The following is a 15,525-nucleotide window of genomic DNA, read 5'->3' as shown; positions in this document are numbered from 1 at the left end:
AATTGAAACTCACCGTGAGAATAAATGGGGAATTCTCCATCGCTGTGACTATGGGTTAACATCCCAGTCGAGTAGAATTGCCAGAGTGTTCTCTTTCTGTTTTCCTCGGAGGTACCTGCTAGAACCTCGTCGTCATCGGCGAGGCCCAGCAGGCTCACTACTCCCGAAAGCGACAGATTGAAATCCAAACAAAGTTGACTTTTTTCTTTTTATTTTTGGTTTTGCTTTTGGTTTTTCAAACCTTTCGAATATTCTTACAAATTTTATTCAACCAAAAGATGATTTGTCGAACCAACTTTTTCAACAATTATCAAAATGAGATATCCTTTTTGAATCCACGTTGTTATTGTTGCTGTTGGCGTCGTCTTGTCGTTAATAAAACAACGATGAATATTTGAAACACTTTTGTTCACATAAAAAACTCCTAATACGTTTTCTAAGTAAGTTTTGCATTATGATATGATCGTTATCATCACTGTCATTGTCATTAACGTGATAATATAATCAAAATCGAATGAAATGTACATAAGTGTCATATCTAAAATCGATAAATTCGTTCGCACTATTATTATTTTTTTATGAAAATTATTCTATTCCACTTAAATCAATCAAAATGAGATTTTCACACATTTCAACAAAAAAAAACAATTCAATTTTTATTTCTTCTTCAGATCCTTTAATCATCTTCTTGTTGTTTCGATAACGCTCCTCGGTTCGAGTTTCAAAAAGTGATTCTCGTACATTTTTCAAATCTTTTCCAACAAAAATACAAAATAAATTTAAATCAGAACAAATAGTATACGTAAAACGTTATGCGAAAAGCAAAGTTCTCGAGTACGTAATGCAACTTTCAAGGAAACCAATGAATGATTCAAATGCCGAGGGGAAAGTCCTTACGTTTTATTGGATGTTGTGTGACATACCTGTCGCGGTACGATCACGATCGATTCTAATCTCGATAATACAATAATGCACTTCTCGATTAATCGAATTTAATATTCGATATTCCTGCGCGTAAACAAAAAAACTCTCTCTCTTACTTTCACTTATTCATTTTATCCAATATAAAATAATAGAAAATAAAAGGATAATATATTATAATTATTTTTCGATTAGATCGATGAAAACGTAGATCATATCATAACGTTTGCAATATATTAAAATTATTGCTTTCAAATTGAGAGACATCGAACGATCGAAAGTTAAACCAACGAGATTCGCGGATTTATTTTCAAACCGTAAACCCATTCGAAATTTCTACAATGATGCTATTTATATTATGTCGAACACGTTCTTCTCTCAAACGAGTTAGTTGGTTGATCGATCGCAAGTTGGAACGGTCCAAGAGAGAAATTGAACCGCGCCTTTGTTGGCGGAAGGCCACCCTCTTTCTCGAGATAAATCGAAAGCGCAACGCTAATAACGAACACCAAATCATCTCCCACTAAAAATCAATCCTACTACCAACCCACCCCTCCCCCAACCCTCCTTTTCATAATTACGTATAATTACGTTCGCATATTGTATTCGTATTTCTCCTATGTATACATATATATGTGTGTATCGATTTTATTTTCTACGCTATTTTTTCTTTTTTTTTTAAAAAAAAACATCCCCTCTCATATCATTCGGAGGAATAACCGCTTGACTTTTTTTTTATTGCTTTAAAATATAAATAAAAGTAAGAGAAGAGAGAGAGAGAGAGAGAGAGAGAGAGAGAGAGAGAGAGAGAGAGAGAGAGAATATTTTCAACTAATTCGTAATAAAATATAATTTCAAAGAGAATCCATATTGTGTTTACGTGCTGCTGATGAGATTAAAACTGTTTCATGCAAATACTTTGGAAACTTAATTTAATTTCCTTTGAAAGCTTCGCGTAACCCACTCTCTACAATATTTATATATATAAAGAAAGGTTTTTTTTCTTTCAAGAAAGATGAATGAAAAAACTACAATGAAGTATATATATTTATTCTATTAAATATTAAATATCGTTTCTCCTATTTACCAAAAGAATTTGAAAATGTTCGTCTCGATGGAGGAGATCGAGTTATCCAGACAATCGATAAGGAGGAACGGAAAGTCGCGAACCGAGCGATCGACGAAACTGATGCACGTAATTTGCATCGAATAACGTTTCACTAACAAGGACAATACCAATATGTGTGATACGATTAACAAATACAAAAAAACACACTTATTCCCACATAATGCACCAGAAAAACAAATGCACACTTGATAATTCATTCCAATAGGATAATAATATATCAGACAGAATTCGATGAACAAACACACACACACTATAATTGTAAAATCAAACACGCGTTGTTTAAATATTATCTTCTTCTTGTATTTATCGAACTAGGAGGAGGATGAGAACAATCGAGTCGTCTCTGTGTGTGTACGTCTACATATATATATATAAATATATTTGTTTTTTTCTCGTGAGAAACGTGCGTCCTAAAAAGGGAAAGACGAAACGGGAAGGACTTTCGTCCAGGACGGGCTCGATGCGCGCACTGGGGATGAGAGAGAAACCGGGGAGCAACCCCGTGCCAAGTGTGTGTACCAACCAAGTGCCATGGCTGCGAGGGTGGAAGAGAGAGAGAGAGAGAGAGAGAAGATGATGGAAAAACCGAGGTTCAAACAGCGCAAGCTTAAAAGCTCTGCCGGCCTCGAAATATGCGCGTATCTCGTGGCCCCGGACCCACGCGCCTTTATATCTATTTTATCATATACCTTTTTTACATTTTTCTTTCTCAATCCAATCTACCAGTTTCCAAAATTCAAATGGACAGAATAAATACAAATATTCTCTTTTCCTTCCATCCCCCCGCCAAAAAAAAGAACGCCAAAGAGAGAAAAACCCGAAATATATTTCTGTCTTTTTCTCTCGCAAGCCCCGGCCCCCCAACCGCCCAATTCCCATCCCCTCTGTTCGCCTAGATCAGTGACCTGATTTCTCGTTAACCTTCGACCAATTCGACCTAATTCGACTAACGTCGTCGAATGCCGACGGTTCTTCCATTCCTTCTCCGCCCTACGACTTTTTTTCCCCCTCTTCTTTTCTTTTAGTAAAAGAATTTTAATAGGAATCGTTTTAGGAGGAATGCTTTCAAATAAAATGCAATTATAATTTTTGGTTTACTCCGAAAATTTCTTCGAGTAGAAATATATATATATATATATATATATATATATGTATGTGTATGTAGATTTTTCTAAAGAAGCTTTTCACGGTTAGTTCGTAGTACTTTCGAACGAAGGTCAATGGAGCTAGAAAATTCTTTTCTACTTTTGCTACGACGACGACGACTCTTAATGTGCCCGTTGGCATCATTTTTATGAAGCTTTCGACGAACGATACTTCCACGCCAACGAGAATGAAGAAAAGAAAGATAGAGAGATACCCCCTTAAGCTTCTTTTTCATTTCTTTTCTTTTTTCTTTCTTTCTTTCTTTCCACTCTTCCCTTGAAATTTATATCTAGCGCGTTAATGAGTCACGTTTTATGTATCCGGTTAATGTTTCGTATTTCCTTCTTTTTTTTCAGCCCCCCCTGAGTTTCGATTTACGCAGTAGATCCGTTCGTACATGTTGTTGTTGTTATTGTTGTTGAATTTCATTGGTATTCTATTGGAATGCGGATAAACCTGCTGAGAATAAAAAGATACGAACCTGCTGCTGATTCATAGATATTTCTCGACTTCTATCTAAACAAATAATCACTTAAACTCTTAACAAATTATTCTCAAGATGTATCTATAAATATATGTCGATGAAATTTTTGAAATATATTTAAAATATAGATAGTATTTGTAACAGTATATATATTAGGGGGTGATTCTTATATGGTGGTTTCTTTTCAGATCCCATATTAAAGACCACCATAATATATACACAAAGAAGAAACATATTGAAATGAAATGAATGATAATATTAATACAATAACTAAATGAATTTCGTTCTGTTCTACCATCGGTCGTATCGAATCGATCGTAGCTTTGAATTTCCGCAAATTCCATGGTATCACTTACCGGTATCGCCGTTAATTTGCGAGCTGGTACGTTCCTTTTCCACGTTGTCGCATGCTGCTACGGTCTTTGTCCTTTCATCCTCTAAAACAAAAGTATACTTTCGTTTATATATTGAATAATGATTACAATCTATAGCTTATATGCTATCTATATAAATGTGTATATAAGTCTCTTTGAAAAAACTAATTTTCATACAATCACTAAAGTTAAGTAACAATGGGTATGGTAATTACTTGAATACGTAATTTTTTAGAGGCAGTAAGGTAGTTTTTTCTTTTTTTTTTCGAAAGGTGGACTATATTGAGAAGGTGTTGTAGAAAAGTTCCTCAAACCAATAAACGACAACAATATACTTATGTATATAAGAAAATATTTTGGTTCTTATTTTATTATTATTCATTATAACTAAGAAAATATTTATAAAATATTGTTTACATTATAGAATAAGTACAATATATGTACAGTGATCCCTCCATTTACATGGATTCACTTTAATGCGCTTGAGTCCACAGTTCATATATCATTATGATGCATTGTGTGAAAACACAGATTCAAATAATCTCCAATTTATTTCGTAATACATATTTGAAAATACGGAGCAGATCCTTATTTTAAATGGCTTTTCGTGGTTCTATTTATGTTGTTTCCATTTACACTCCTAATATGTCATATGTCCCGGTAGATAAACCGTTCATGGAACCAACTCTATTAAGTGGAGAGATATTTTATTTCACATTGTCCCAACATTATTCTACGTTGGTACTTTATATCTAAATAGGATTTAAGGTGAATCATATGGACAGATATAAAAATATGACAGAATACCAGCGTCTTTTAAAAACATAGATTTACTTAATAAATATACCCAAGATGAAGCATATCCGGGACGGTGATTGAAAATTCGTTCGATGTTAATTTCATATGCTTTGGATTCCAAATATTTTGTTCGATAGGCCATAAACCAATTTTCATGTGATTTTTCTTGTTTTTCTCTAAAATCTTTTTCGAACAATCTTTGCCATAACCATGATTCTTTACATAACATGTTAAATTGATAGGAGCACTGTGAAAGCCTTGTTAATGAACGAGCATCTAACATTGCCAGAATCTTAAATTTCAATTCTATAGGTAAACCCTGAAGACTAGGATTGGTAATACCAGCTTCTGTTAAAATATCTGATCGTACTCCCATAATTATTTCATTTTTGAACCTAATGGATTGAAAATATACAGTGCATGTGATATAAATTTCATTTGATATTATACCTATAACAGATATTGATTTACCTATCCGATATTTCCTTAAGGTTCATAAAGCGATCATTAATGTGGTGTGGATAAGGATTCATATATTTGGTAATTCTTAGGGCAAGACTATATATATTCCTTTCTTTTGCAGTAGAAAAGAAATTAAGAATTAATCTATCTCCGGAAGATATGGCAATTAATTTGCATACCACATTAGGTAGATCGTTCAACACGAGTTTGATTTCATATGTATCTTCCCTAACCTTCCATTGACTTGGTGGTGTAAATTGCTTTTTTTTGTTGCTAAAATGTACATATTAATCAGTTATAATGTGTGCATATAAATATAGATCTGTAAACACGTATTCAACAATATATGTATATGATTTATATTCATATATATTACATTATTCGCATACGAATAATAAATATATAATACAATATATACTTATTATTGATTTATGAGATAAAATTTAAAGAAAAGATGCTCATACCCAGAAGATGTTTCTTCTAGTACATAAAAACCACATTCTGAGAAAAGAACAACAAACAAAGCGAGGAAATACTCATGTCGAGTTGTTGTTTCGTCCAATTTTTCTAAATAATCCTCCAGCGATAACGGTAATATGACAGACATACTAACTTTGTCTATATATGATCAAAATATATTTGTTATTTTTAATCGAATGAGAGAATATCCTAACCTCAAAATTTAATCACGCACGGTAGAACATTCGATACAGATTGTTTCTCGCAATGTCACTAACGAGCAAAACATTTACCAACTACTAGCGACATCTAATGTAAACATAAATATGGACATCATATGTTCCACAAATAAAAACAGATTTTAAAAATATTTAAATATATACACGTTTAGAGATCATTTTTATTTATATTTTTGTTAATAACTAAATGAACAAACAAATATTACGAAGAAACTGCATTATCATGCATTGATAAAACAAATCCACAATTATCGTTTCTTATTTTATGTAGAAATAAATTGTAAATTATAGACAATTTTTGTTCAATGCCCTAGAAACATAAAAAGGAAAAGTAACAGGATGTTAAAGAATCCGTCAAAGTAAATATCTAAACGTTATCATACGATAAGTTATCGTCCTCATTTTACCTTATCTAAAACTTTCCACTAATCGTTTATCCTTATCATACGTTGTGAAAGCCAACATTCGCATCGTCCTACGGATAATAGTTTCTCTTATCTTAATATATTACAATCGACCGAACGGATCTTGTCGTTGACATCATCATTGAAACATCATTATTGACAATTCCTTAAGAGAAGATCGTTTAGAAATCAAATTTACGATAGATTAATTAATTAAACTATCGATTTCTTTTTCTGTCTAAAACAACGAAAGAAACAAATATGTAAACAGACAAACAAAATGAGAAAGCAAATGTTTGTTTGTTTTTTGTTGATTTTGTAGTTGTGGAAGTTTTGTATCGAATCGAGAATCGCGTATGAATACACTTAAATCAAAGTTTTGATAAAATAAATCAGTTTCAATTGATAGATATGCAAGGGATCGACAAGAGAATATTATACACCATCGCGCGCGCGTCGCCATGCTATGTGCTATGTAAAAAGCATTTCCCAATCTCCCGTCCACCACCGGCAGCAATCTTTCTCTCTAACAGTGATGTAAGTCTGAGAAACGTTGTCCGGGCTTTTTCTCTTTACGGTATAATTGCTTTTCGCAATAGAGAATCATTTTTCAAATGAATCTATATTATATTTATGAAAACCATTCGATTTTCATCAATTTTCCCGCCCGAATAATCGCCGCGAACACATTCCCGCGGAAGAACCTTTGAAATTTGACTTTTGAATTCTCTTCTTTTCGATACTTCAATTTATCAACATTCACGAGAATATAAGTTCAATTTGACGATTAAGAAATATTCTATAATTATTGGCACAAACTTATAAGCGAATAATCGCTATTTAATTGACAAAAATATTCATGATAAAATATAAGGGACACACTATAAATATGATGACACATCGGAGGGAGGTCTCTGTATTTGTTTGTGACGTCATTCGATAATCGAAATAGTAGTGCGATAACCGACAATCGTTTGTCATTGTTATATTATTTATTCGAGATATTGTTTTATTTTATATAGATAAGAAAAATAATATTGTTCGTATCTCTAATTTATAATGAACATTTAATTATCTTCTAATATCTTATATGCAATATATCATTTTTTTAATGAATATATCGAAAACAAGTAATTGTATTATATAGAAATTTGCAATAATAAATAAATGGATATAAATGAAATAGAATATATATGTATATATTTGGATCGGGGTAATGTAAATTCTTATGACGTACCTGTCCGGCATGCAAGAGCGCTCCGTGCCACTTGTTGCATGGCCGCGCTCGACACTTCGGTTTGAATAAACTCCCCGAGAGGGGTACGGAATGTAGAAAATATTCTAGATTGGTTTTACTCACCAGGAATGGTGCATCTTATCGTCTCCTCTTCCTCGCTCGTCGTATCCGGTAATGTTGTTTGTCCATGAGACATGACACAAGTCACTAAACTTGACACTCCGGAGTCACACGATTCGGCCATTTTCAGGTTAATTCGCGTTAATCCGCACGGTGGCCACTTACCTCGTCGCATTCGAATCCGAAACCTCTTTTTCGAAACTTCCACGCATGCTTGGTGACTTCTCGTTGTGTATTTTTCTCGTCAGATGGCATTACGTGTCATAGAAATATAGTGCTGACACCTACCTGAAATATACGAAAGATCGTTATTACTATTGATTCCTATTGTAATACTTACACAATTTTCTTGCAAACAATGTTTTATTAAATTAAATATTACATTATAGAGATTATAAATAACTTCAAATATAAAACGATCTCTTGAAAATAATTTAAACGTATATAAAATTTCATTGTATTATATAAGAATGATAGATATGAAATATCTAATAATACTAGATTTAAGTTTCAGCCTCATATTAACAAGATGCATGCCTGATTGTACGTATGTCTTTTTCCTTCAATATTATAATATTATATATCGCTGAAAAGTATATCAAGATAAAAAATTGGTTTGCGAAAGCACATTAGTAATTTTCGTGCTAAAGCAATTAACTACTATTTGTGCGTTATCGATTATTTTATATTATATTTTCACAATTAATCTCGACAACGTTTGAAACCATTTTTATCCTTTATTACACGATCACGTTACATAACTTTGAATATAAATAAGTAGAAAATTTGATAAATTATTATCGCATACACATGAATTCGATATTAAAAACATTATTCGTGAGATTATTCTCTTAGTCCCTTTTTATCTAACGTCAAGAGTTAACTAAAAGATTTGCTGGTGGTAATGTTACGGTACTGTGACCGGAAATGGCATAAGGCAGAGGTGACACACCTTTTATCCATTTGCCCTGTTCACAACAATAGCATTCTACACTACTCAACGTTTTCATGAAGACCGTTGTTACACCGCCAATTATTAATAATTGGGCACCTAAAAAAATATCAATATATATAGGTTTTTGTATTTAAATGATAAATAAATGCAGACCTATCGATGCAGTACAATGACCGTGTCTTGCAATCGACATTTTAGCTTCTTCCTTCCATACGCAAAGATGAGGATCCCAAATATCAATAGAATCTATGCTATCGGTACTATTTTCTGTAGTCGAAGCACCTCCAATTACGTAAAGACAATCGGAAACGACGTAAAGAGTGGCGAAACATCTTGGTGAATTCAATGGGTCTATCTTCAACCATCTGTAATTAGAATGAGAATAAAAAACTAACCATACTAACATTACTGCGATATATAATTGACGAATGACTTACGAATTTTTGACTGGGTCGTAACATTCGACGTTCTTCGAGAATAGTTCCTTCTTCGATTTTGTCATGCCGCCAGCGACCCAAATAAAATCACGATATTTTATACCGGCAGCACCTATCCTTGCCGTAAACATAGGTTGTATTTCTCTCCATGTAGATTCCGATGGATCGAATGCCTCGGCAGTTCTCAATGCACTGAAGAAATGCTAACGAATCGTCTTGTTGTTCGTTATATAAGAAAAATAAACTCTTTTCCTTTGTAAAACAACTCACATCCCGTTTTTATCTTGACCTCCTATGGCGAACATCTTTCCATGGCTGACTACGAGTACAAAATTTTTTCTTGGCGTCAACATGTCATCCTCGTTGTACCAAACTCTGGTAGTAGGATCGTAGCTCCAAACCGTTCCAACTATGATACTTTTTCTCTGAAAATTGTTTTCTCGAGGATCCGCTCCTCCTATCGACAAAAAAAAAAAGCAAAAGAAATCAAATTCCTTTTTCTATCGAGGATAATATCCTATGTTTTATAATTTTATTAATATTGCTTGTAATTAATACTTAATCTCTTACCTACTAAATAAATACGACCTTTCAGGTGAACGACGGAATGATGATGTCGTGGTTCGGGAATTTCTCCGACAAATTCCCATAAATTTTCGTCCGGTTTGAACCTATAAATATCCTTGCCAGTTGCTCCAGGATGACCATATTCTTCGTGAGGATCTACCCCACCGAATATTAGGATAGATTCGCGATCAGGATAAAATAAAGAATTATCCAAAAAGCAACCGTCGATATTAGATCCTAAAAGGCTGTTGCTCAATCTTTGTGGTCTGTTCAAAATAGATTGAAAGTTACAATTATTCAAAGTAATTGTTCTAAATAATCAAAATGTATAGACGATCGATCTGTTGAAAACAATCTGCTCACAATGGTCTCATGTAATTGCAGAGACGAGTTTGAATCTCTTTTGATTTCGGTAAACAACGTTCCGTATTATCTCCACCTTGATAACGCGTTCCATTTGTTCTTTCGACAACATCGTTTTTCTCTGTTACATTATTACCTGTATTCGTAGATATCGTACACGTTCTCGGAGAAAATGAATCGTCAGGCTCGGTTTTGTCCGAATGAGAAAAAGAATTAGTTATTTCGTCGCAATTATTGAAAAATGTTGGAGACTTTATTGTTTTTATTAATTTAGAGTTGTCCGTTGAATATGATAAATTATTGTAAGACGTTTTCGTAGGTTGCTTCTGACTCGGCAATTCTTCAAACGTATCGTACTGAAAAATGCAATTTGTAATTTATTCCCTAACTATTGTCCTAAAAATGATAATATCTACGAACTTGAAGTCCCTTCAGATTTTTAACCATGCTCGGTTGATTCCTCGAATTATCTCTTTCCTTTTTTCGCTGACTTGTACCTTGTTGTATCCCACTTTCCTTGGTTTTTTGACTCATTAAACTGTTCGAAATTGTCATCGGTTCCAAAGGCTCATAGGGCATCTTTTGATCAACTGATGCCGACAAAACTTCCGCAACGTGTTTCGTATTCTGCTTCTCCTCGGATGACGTTTTTTTAATCTATAAATATAGGAAAATGTATAATGCAACATTTTCCGTAGAAAATAATAACGAGTTGAGAATATTTTGAAAAAATTTCTCTATCAACCTCGTCGTATTTTCTTCTGACTTTATAACCCCTATACGTGGCTTGTATCATAGTAGCTGCATCTTCTTCAGACTTCGATGAATAAATAGCCTTTTCATGGGAATATCTAGTTTTCTTACTTTTCTTTAGTTGCTTTTTTATTAAGAAATCTTGTTGTTGATAGTAGCGATGATGGTTCGTCGTATTACTTCGTTGTCGAGTTTCGTAATTAGATTGTTTAACGTTCTAGAAATCAAATGTCAATGTTTGTTTTCATTATCCGAAGGAAAAATGTCTTTACATCGATATGGTCGTTACGTTACGATCATCTAATATTATATAGAACCCTATTTAACTCCTACCACATGTTAGATCGATATAATTCATATAAATTGTATTACATTTTTTATTGGATTACAGGATCTCTTTTGTAATATCGCGTCGTCATTGGATTTAATCTCGAAATTAACTTGCTTGTTATTTCTTTCTTGATCCTGCTGTATTTGATTATTCTGAAAAATATACACTCCATGGAAATACAAAGACAATTTTGTTTTTTTGATTACCACTGATTGTGAAATGAATTTCTCAATCGTTACGACTTACCAATAAGTTTCTTTTTGTATATAGTTCCATTAGTAAATAATTTATCAAGAATTATACTGTGATATTAAAAAAAAAAAAGAGATATATATATATATATATATGATAATAATAATTATATTATTTAAACATATATATACGCAACGATACAAAATAGATGAACTTATCAAAAATGATATCTTTTTAATCGTGTTTAAATCTAAATAAATGCTTTTCATTTTTTCGACTGTTTAGATACCCCTTCGATTGGTTGCATTTTGCAAGGAGTCTGCCGGTGACTTACTCACCACCACCTTCCCGTTGTTTCTATCCAAGTTATTAAGGTACGTGCTTAACATTTCCGGTGTCATCGTTATACCGGTTGACGATTCGCCAGCTAAATAATTGCAAGGTGATACTTTGGGTGTGCAGTATTTTGAAGTTTTTCCTGCATTACTTCCTTGACCTTTTTCAACATTTTTTTTTTATTTGTTTTATTTCTGACATCGTTTAATCGAGTAGAGAATTTCATTGAAAAGAAAAATATATACCTGACTTGATAGTTTCACGATTGGAATAATTTTGCTGACAATTAGATTGGTGATAATCCTTGGCCAATGAATTAGATAAACTTGGCTTAGTTTGTTGCTTGCTAATTTTAAGTTCTGATATTTTCGTCTTCTGATATTCCTCCAGATATAATAAGAATTCTCGATAGGTCACGTAATTCTTAAATACAATATAAAACAAAGAATGCTATATATTTATTGAATATCGCGGAAGATGTGTCGAGTGAATCTGAGAATACCTTATCCTCTCCAGCCCAATTACGATTGGTTGGTTCTATCAGACCAAGTAAATCGATCCAGTGATAATAATCTTCGGTTTGATTACCGTACCAATATTTGATGATTACGAAACTTTGGATTGCAAAAATATAATGTTTATTTTTTTTTTCGATATCATTTTCATAGAAAATAAAAAAAAGTATATAATAAATATAAGTAAAATATGATTCTTACGCTAAACCATCGTCTACCATTTTCTGTACCTCAGGATAGGACATTAATTCTATGAATTCAGGATTTTCAGGATTCCTTTTAACATCGACAAGTTGCCAGGGTGCTATTAGTCCAAATCTTACACATTTCAATACTTCCAACATATATTTTTTTCTGTTTTCCCAATCGTGCATCAACCATCTTACGGCAGACATTAAAACCTCCATCTCGCTACAAGAAATTTAACAACAATTTGACAATAATATTCAACACATTTTTATATGATTATAAATAAAAATCTTATATCACCTATTAACGCAAATATAATTTGATTTTAACAAAAGACACAATTCTTCAATTGACAATTCCAAGAAATCTTTTGTGCTGACGAGTATCAAAAAGAATTTCATTATTCTGGGCACCATTAATTCCATTACCGGAGTATTATTAATCTTCTTTGCTTCCATGTATAATAAAAATGCAGTATTTTCCGAAAATAGTTCATCGTTATCTATAAAAGCCCAGCATTGTTCTTCTAATTCTATAAAAAAGAAAAAATAAATTTATCAATTTCTATCATTGATATTTTATTTTCGAATAAATCGAATTCGTATAAAACAATTGTTGAATAAATAACCTTTAATGCCGAGATACTGAGCGGACGTGAAGATCTCTAAAATGTTATCTCTACGTAAAAGATGACAACTTTCGCTCGTTGGACTGATCATCCAATCGTAGATAATAGAAAATGCTTTTGAAGTCACAGTGTTCTGTGCATTATTTCATAGATATTGATTAGCATGTTATGTGTTACATATTAAAGAAAGAAAAAAGTTTTGCAATAAGTAATAGCAAACAATATCAAACAAATTTACCTCGGTCAAATCAATTTCTTTACTATTTTGTTCATCGAAGAATGTACTATAGCTTTGAAGTACCAAAAGGTGACAGTGAAATTCATCTTGGCCTATTCTAACGATGCAATCAGCATTCCTTGAACAACATACAACTGTACGATATAATTTGAACATTGAATTATATTTCTAAAAAAAAAAGAAAAGCAAAAACAGAAAAAAATGTACTTGTAATTGGTAATACGCCTAGCAAGTTCTTGATACAAGTCAGTTTTTTCCGGTAGGATGACACTATCCCAATCGATTGGTTCCTCTTGCATGAAACCGAGCCTGATACAAACAAATTCAATAAAATAGTTACGAATGTTATTATATCTATATGCCAATAAGATTGCACTTACGAAGAGAGTGGTACTTCGTGCATCGAAGAAACTTCCTCAAAAGTGGCTCGTATCGATTGCTTTTGCTCCATCTCTGACTGATGAACTTTATACGGCTGCGTCCTTGGTTTATACTCAGCTTGGATATCGGCTAGTTTTTTATGAACCTGTTTGTGTAAGATATTTCTAAATACTAATATTACGATATAAATTATACATCATTTTATTGAGATAATAGAAAAAAAGCAAAGGAAAGAAAAGGAAAGATGAAAAAATTCGATCATTAATATTACTTGTAAATGATTGATAGCCGACGGTGTCACTCCTGGAGGAAGATCGATGAATCCCTGCCTGTTTGAAAAGTCAGAAATAGATCTGTTCACGTCGATATTAGATTTGTCGAGTTCCGCTTTAATGTTAACCTTTGTGTGTCTTGGATCTGCTACCAATACACTTACTTTTTTCGACTCGAAAACAACCTTAACATACGATCAATACTAAGTTATATCGAATGATGAAAGAGATTATATAATTATTATTATATTATATATCAATAAATAATTATACTTGATTTGGTACAACTTTCAAATTCCCGCTAGAAGTTGGTTGGAACGGAAAGACTCTTTTACTTTCGTCGATTTCGTTGGTACTAAAACAAACTTGATCTTTTGTAATATTTTTTGGACTCGTTTGCATATGTTGCATCAAGAAGTTCAAGCTTGGAGATAACATCGACTGTTTCATACCTTTTTCTTCACTCTGTTTTCTTGTACTATATAACAAATGTTTTTACAAATAATTTATATAATTCAATCCTAAAGATATATATTTTAAGGAGAAAATAAGATCTCACTTGTTAACACTTTGAGATATCAACTTGGAGACACAAGAGTCAGGAGGATAACATTTTTCTTTTGGATTATTAATATTATTATTACTTTCGCAAGACTTTCCTGTTATTTTTTGACTATCCTCGAATTTATAATTCTGAATTTCTTCCTTAATAGAAACGGGATCTTTGTTATTGGTCGAATAAATTTGCTTCGATTTTTCATCCGTTGTCCAATAATTTCTCATAGAAGGTGTTACTTGCATCACTTTACTTTTGTGATAAATATTTACGTTCAATGCATCGGATTGTCTCGTAATTCGCGAATATCTTCTAGATGTGATCTTTCTTCGTGGAATCGAGTAACGCGGTGTCGAAGATTCTGGACTCTCGATCGGTCTTGTTCTACAAAAGAAGATTTTCATTTGTGATTTGTGTGAGAAGGATTAAAAAAATATAATTAAATTATTCAATATGATTTACATAACGGAAGAAGGTTCTGAACTGATGTCCGAACTTTGAAGGCTGGATCGATAAGATTTCGAACCTTCCACGGATTGTTTTGGAATAGTTTCTGCCGTTTCAGAAGGTTCTCCTTGATACAAAACAACGACGCTACTTTTGCTATTATTTGGACGTTCAATCGACTCCGTATTTACGTCTTTCCCTGGATACACTATCAAAGTTTCATTCGATAAATTCAATATCATTTTTTAGAAACCAAAGTATGTTCGAAATATTTTATAATTAAAAATAAAGAAAATATTTAAGTAGCCTCTTTCAGCTGGGACACCCTATATACAAGTACATATATACATATATATACAGAGTAATTAAAAATGATACATCGAGTTTGAAAAAGTCGTATATTACAAAGTTTAACTAATAATGTGATAAATGTCATTTGATGACATATGAAAAGAAAGAGAGAAAGAGAGGGAGAGAAACGTAAACGCAAGTTAAATAACTCTGATACAATCCAATAAATCATTTTTACATAATTAATTACATTTTATACGTATACATACATGTACAGAGAAAACAGAGCAGCGCTAGGAAG

The 15,525-nt window shown here is 32.5% G+C and overlaps 3 protein-coding genes across 6 annotated transcripts in view; all 3 read right to left on the bottom strand.

Moving 5' to 3' along the window:
* Window positions 1-7,923, bottom strand: part of LOC106788192 (phosphatase and actin regulator 1) — a 74,158-nt gene extending 66,235 nt beyond the window's left edge. Inside the window, exons 1-2 of one of the 2 annotated variants that reach the window (XM_014751243.1) lie at window positions 7,777-7,923; window positions 4,037-4,117 (exon numbers count right to left, since the gene is read on the bottom strand). In XM_014751243.1, coding sequence (XP_014606729.1) covers window positions 4,037-4,117; window positions 7,777-7,897 — 202 coding nt within the window. In that variant the 5' untranslated portion in view covers window positions 7,898-7,923. Of the gene's footprint in view, window positions 1-13; window positions 479-4,036; window positions 4,118-7,776 lie in introns of those variants that run through there. The other variant, XM_014751245.1, reaches the window with a different exon arrangement.
* LOC106788194 lies at window positions 4,398-6,028 on the bottom strand. Of its 3 annotated transcripts, none has more exons than XM_014751256.1 (4): window positions 5,779-6,028; window positions 5,324-5,587; window positions 4,902-5,247; window positions 4,398-4,741 (listed from the first exon to the last, which is right to left on the bottom strand). In XM_014751256.1, exons 1-4 carry the CDS (start codon window positions 5,919-5,921, stop codon window positions 4,703-4,705), a joined length of 792 nt encoding a protein of 263 aa, XP_014606742.1. In that variant the 5' UTR covers window positions 5,922-6,028; the 3' UTR covers window positions 4,398-4,702. The 3 variants fall into 3 exon arrangements, with proteins under 3 accessions (XP_014606742.1, XP_014606741.1, XP_014606743.1); XM_014751255.1 differs by having other exon boundaries at window positions 4,403-4,806; window positions 4,889-5,247; XM_014751257.1 differs by having other exon boundaries at window positions 4,457-4,806.
* A 477-nt stretch (window positions 7,924-8,400) lies between the features above and the next one.
* On the bottom strand, window positions 8,401-14,412 carry LOC106788191. Its single transcript, XM_014751227.1, has 19 exons — window positions 14,204-14,412; window positions 13,930-14,115; window positions 13,658-13,803; window positions 13,485-13,586; window positions 13,278-13,395; window positions 13,040-13,172; window positions 12,712-12,943; window positions 12,424-12,633; window positions 12,210-12,321; window positions 11,953-12,130; window positions 11,710-11,867; window positions 10,841-11,065; window positions 10,516-10,752; window positions 10,096-10,451; window positions 9,736-9,998; window positions 9,436-9,622; window positions 9,166-9,357; window positions 8,882-9,093; window positions 8,401-8,824 (listed from the first exon to the last, which is right to left on the bottom strand). The coding sequence occupies exons 1-19, from the start codon at window positions 14,378-14,380 to the stop codon at window positions 8,646-8,648; spliced, it is 3,603 nt and encodes a 1,200-aa protein (XP_014606713.1). The 5' UTR covers window positions 14,381-14,412; the 3' UTR covers window positions 8,401-8,645.
* Between the last annotated feature and the right edge of the window lie 1,113 nt (window positions 14,413-15,525).

This window comes from Polistes canadensis, unplaced genomic scaffold (genome assembly GCF_001313835.1).
Source record: "Polistes canadensis isolate GaletaPanama2010 unplaced genomic scaffold, ASM131383v1 scaffold_129, whole genome shotgun sequence".
Taxonomy (NCBI): domain Eukaryota; kingdom Metazoa; phylum Arthropoda; class Insecta; order Hymenoptera; family Vespidae; genus Polistes; species Polistes canadensis.
This window is presented reverse-complemented; position numbering and strand designations above follow the sequence as displayed.

What these genes read in the sequence shown, in the direction of transcription:
- LOC106788194 (XM_014751255.1), bottom strand. Translation starts at nt 5,921, where the DNA reads ATGTCTGTCATATTACCGTTATCGCTGGAGGATTATTTAGAAAAATTG. An exon ending in CTAGAAGAAACATCTTCTGG is followed by an intron (nt 5,588 to 5,778) that starts GTATGAGCATCT and finishes TGTACATTTTAG; the next exon opens with CAACAAAAAAAAGCAATTTA. An exon ending in ATCTTGGGTATATTTATTAA is followed by an intron (nt 4,807 to 4,888) that starts GTAAATCTATGT and finishes AATCCTATTTAG; the next exon opens with ATATAAAGTACCAACGTAGA.
- LOC106788191 (XM_014751227.1), bottom strand. Translation starts at nt 14,380, where the DNA reads ATGAAACAGTCGATGTTATCTCCAAGCTTGAACTTCTTGATGCAACAT. An exon ending in TGAAAGTTGTACCAAATCAA is followed by an intron (nt 14,116 to 14,203) that starts GTATAATTATTT and finishes TCGTATGTTAAG; the next exon opens with GTTGTTTTCGAGTCGAAAAA. An exon ending in GGTCAAGATAAAAACGGGAT is followed by an intron (nt 9,358 to 9,435) that starts GTGAGTTGTTTT and finishes GCATTTCTTCAG; the next exon opens with TGCATTGAGAACTGCCGAGG.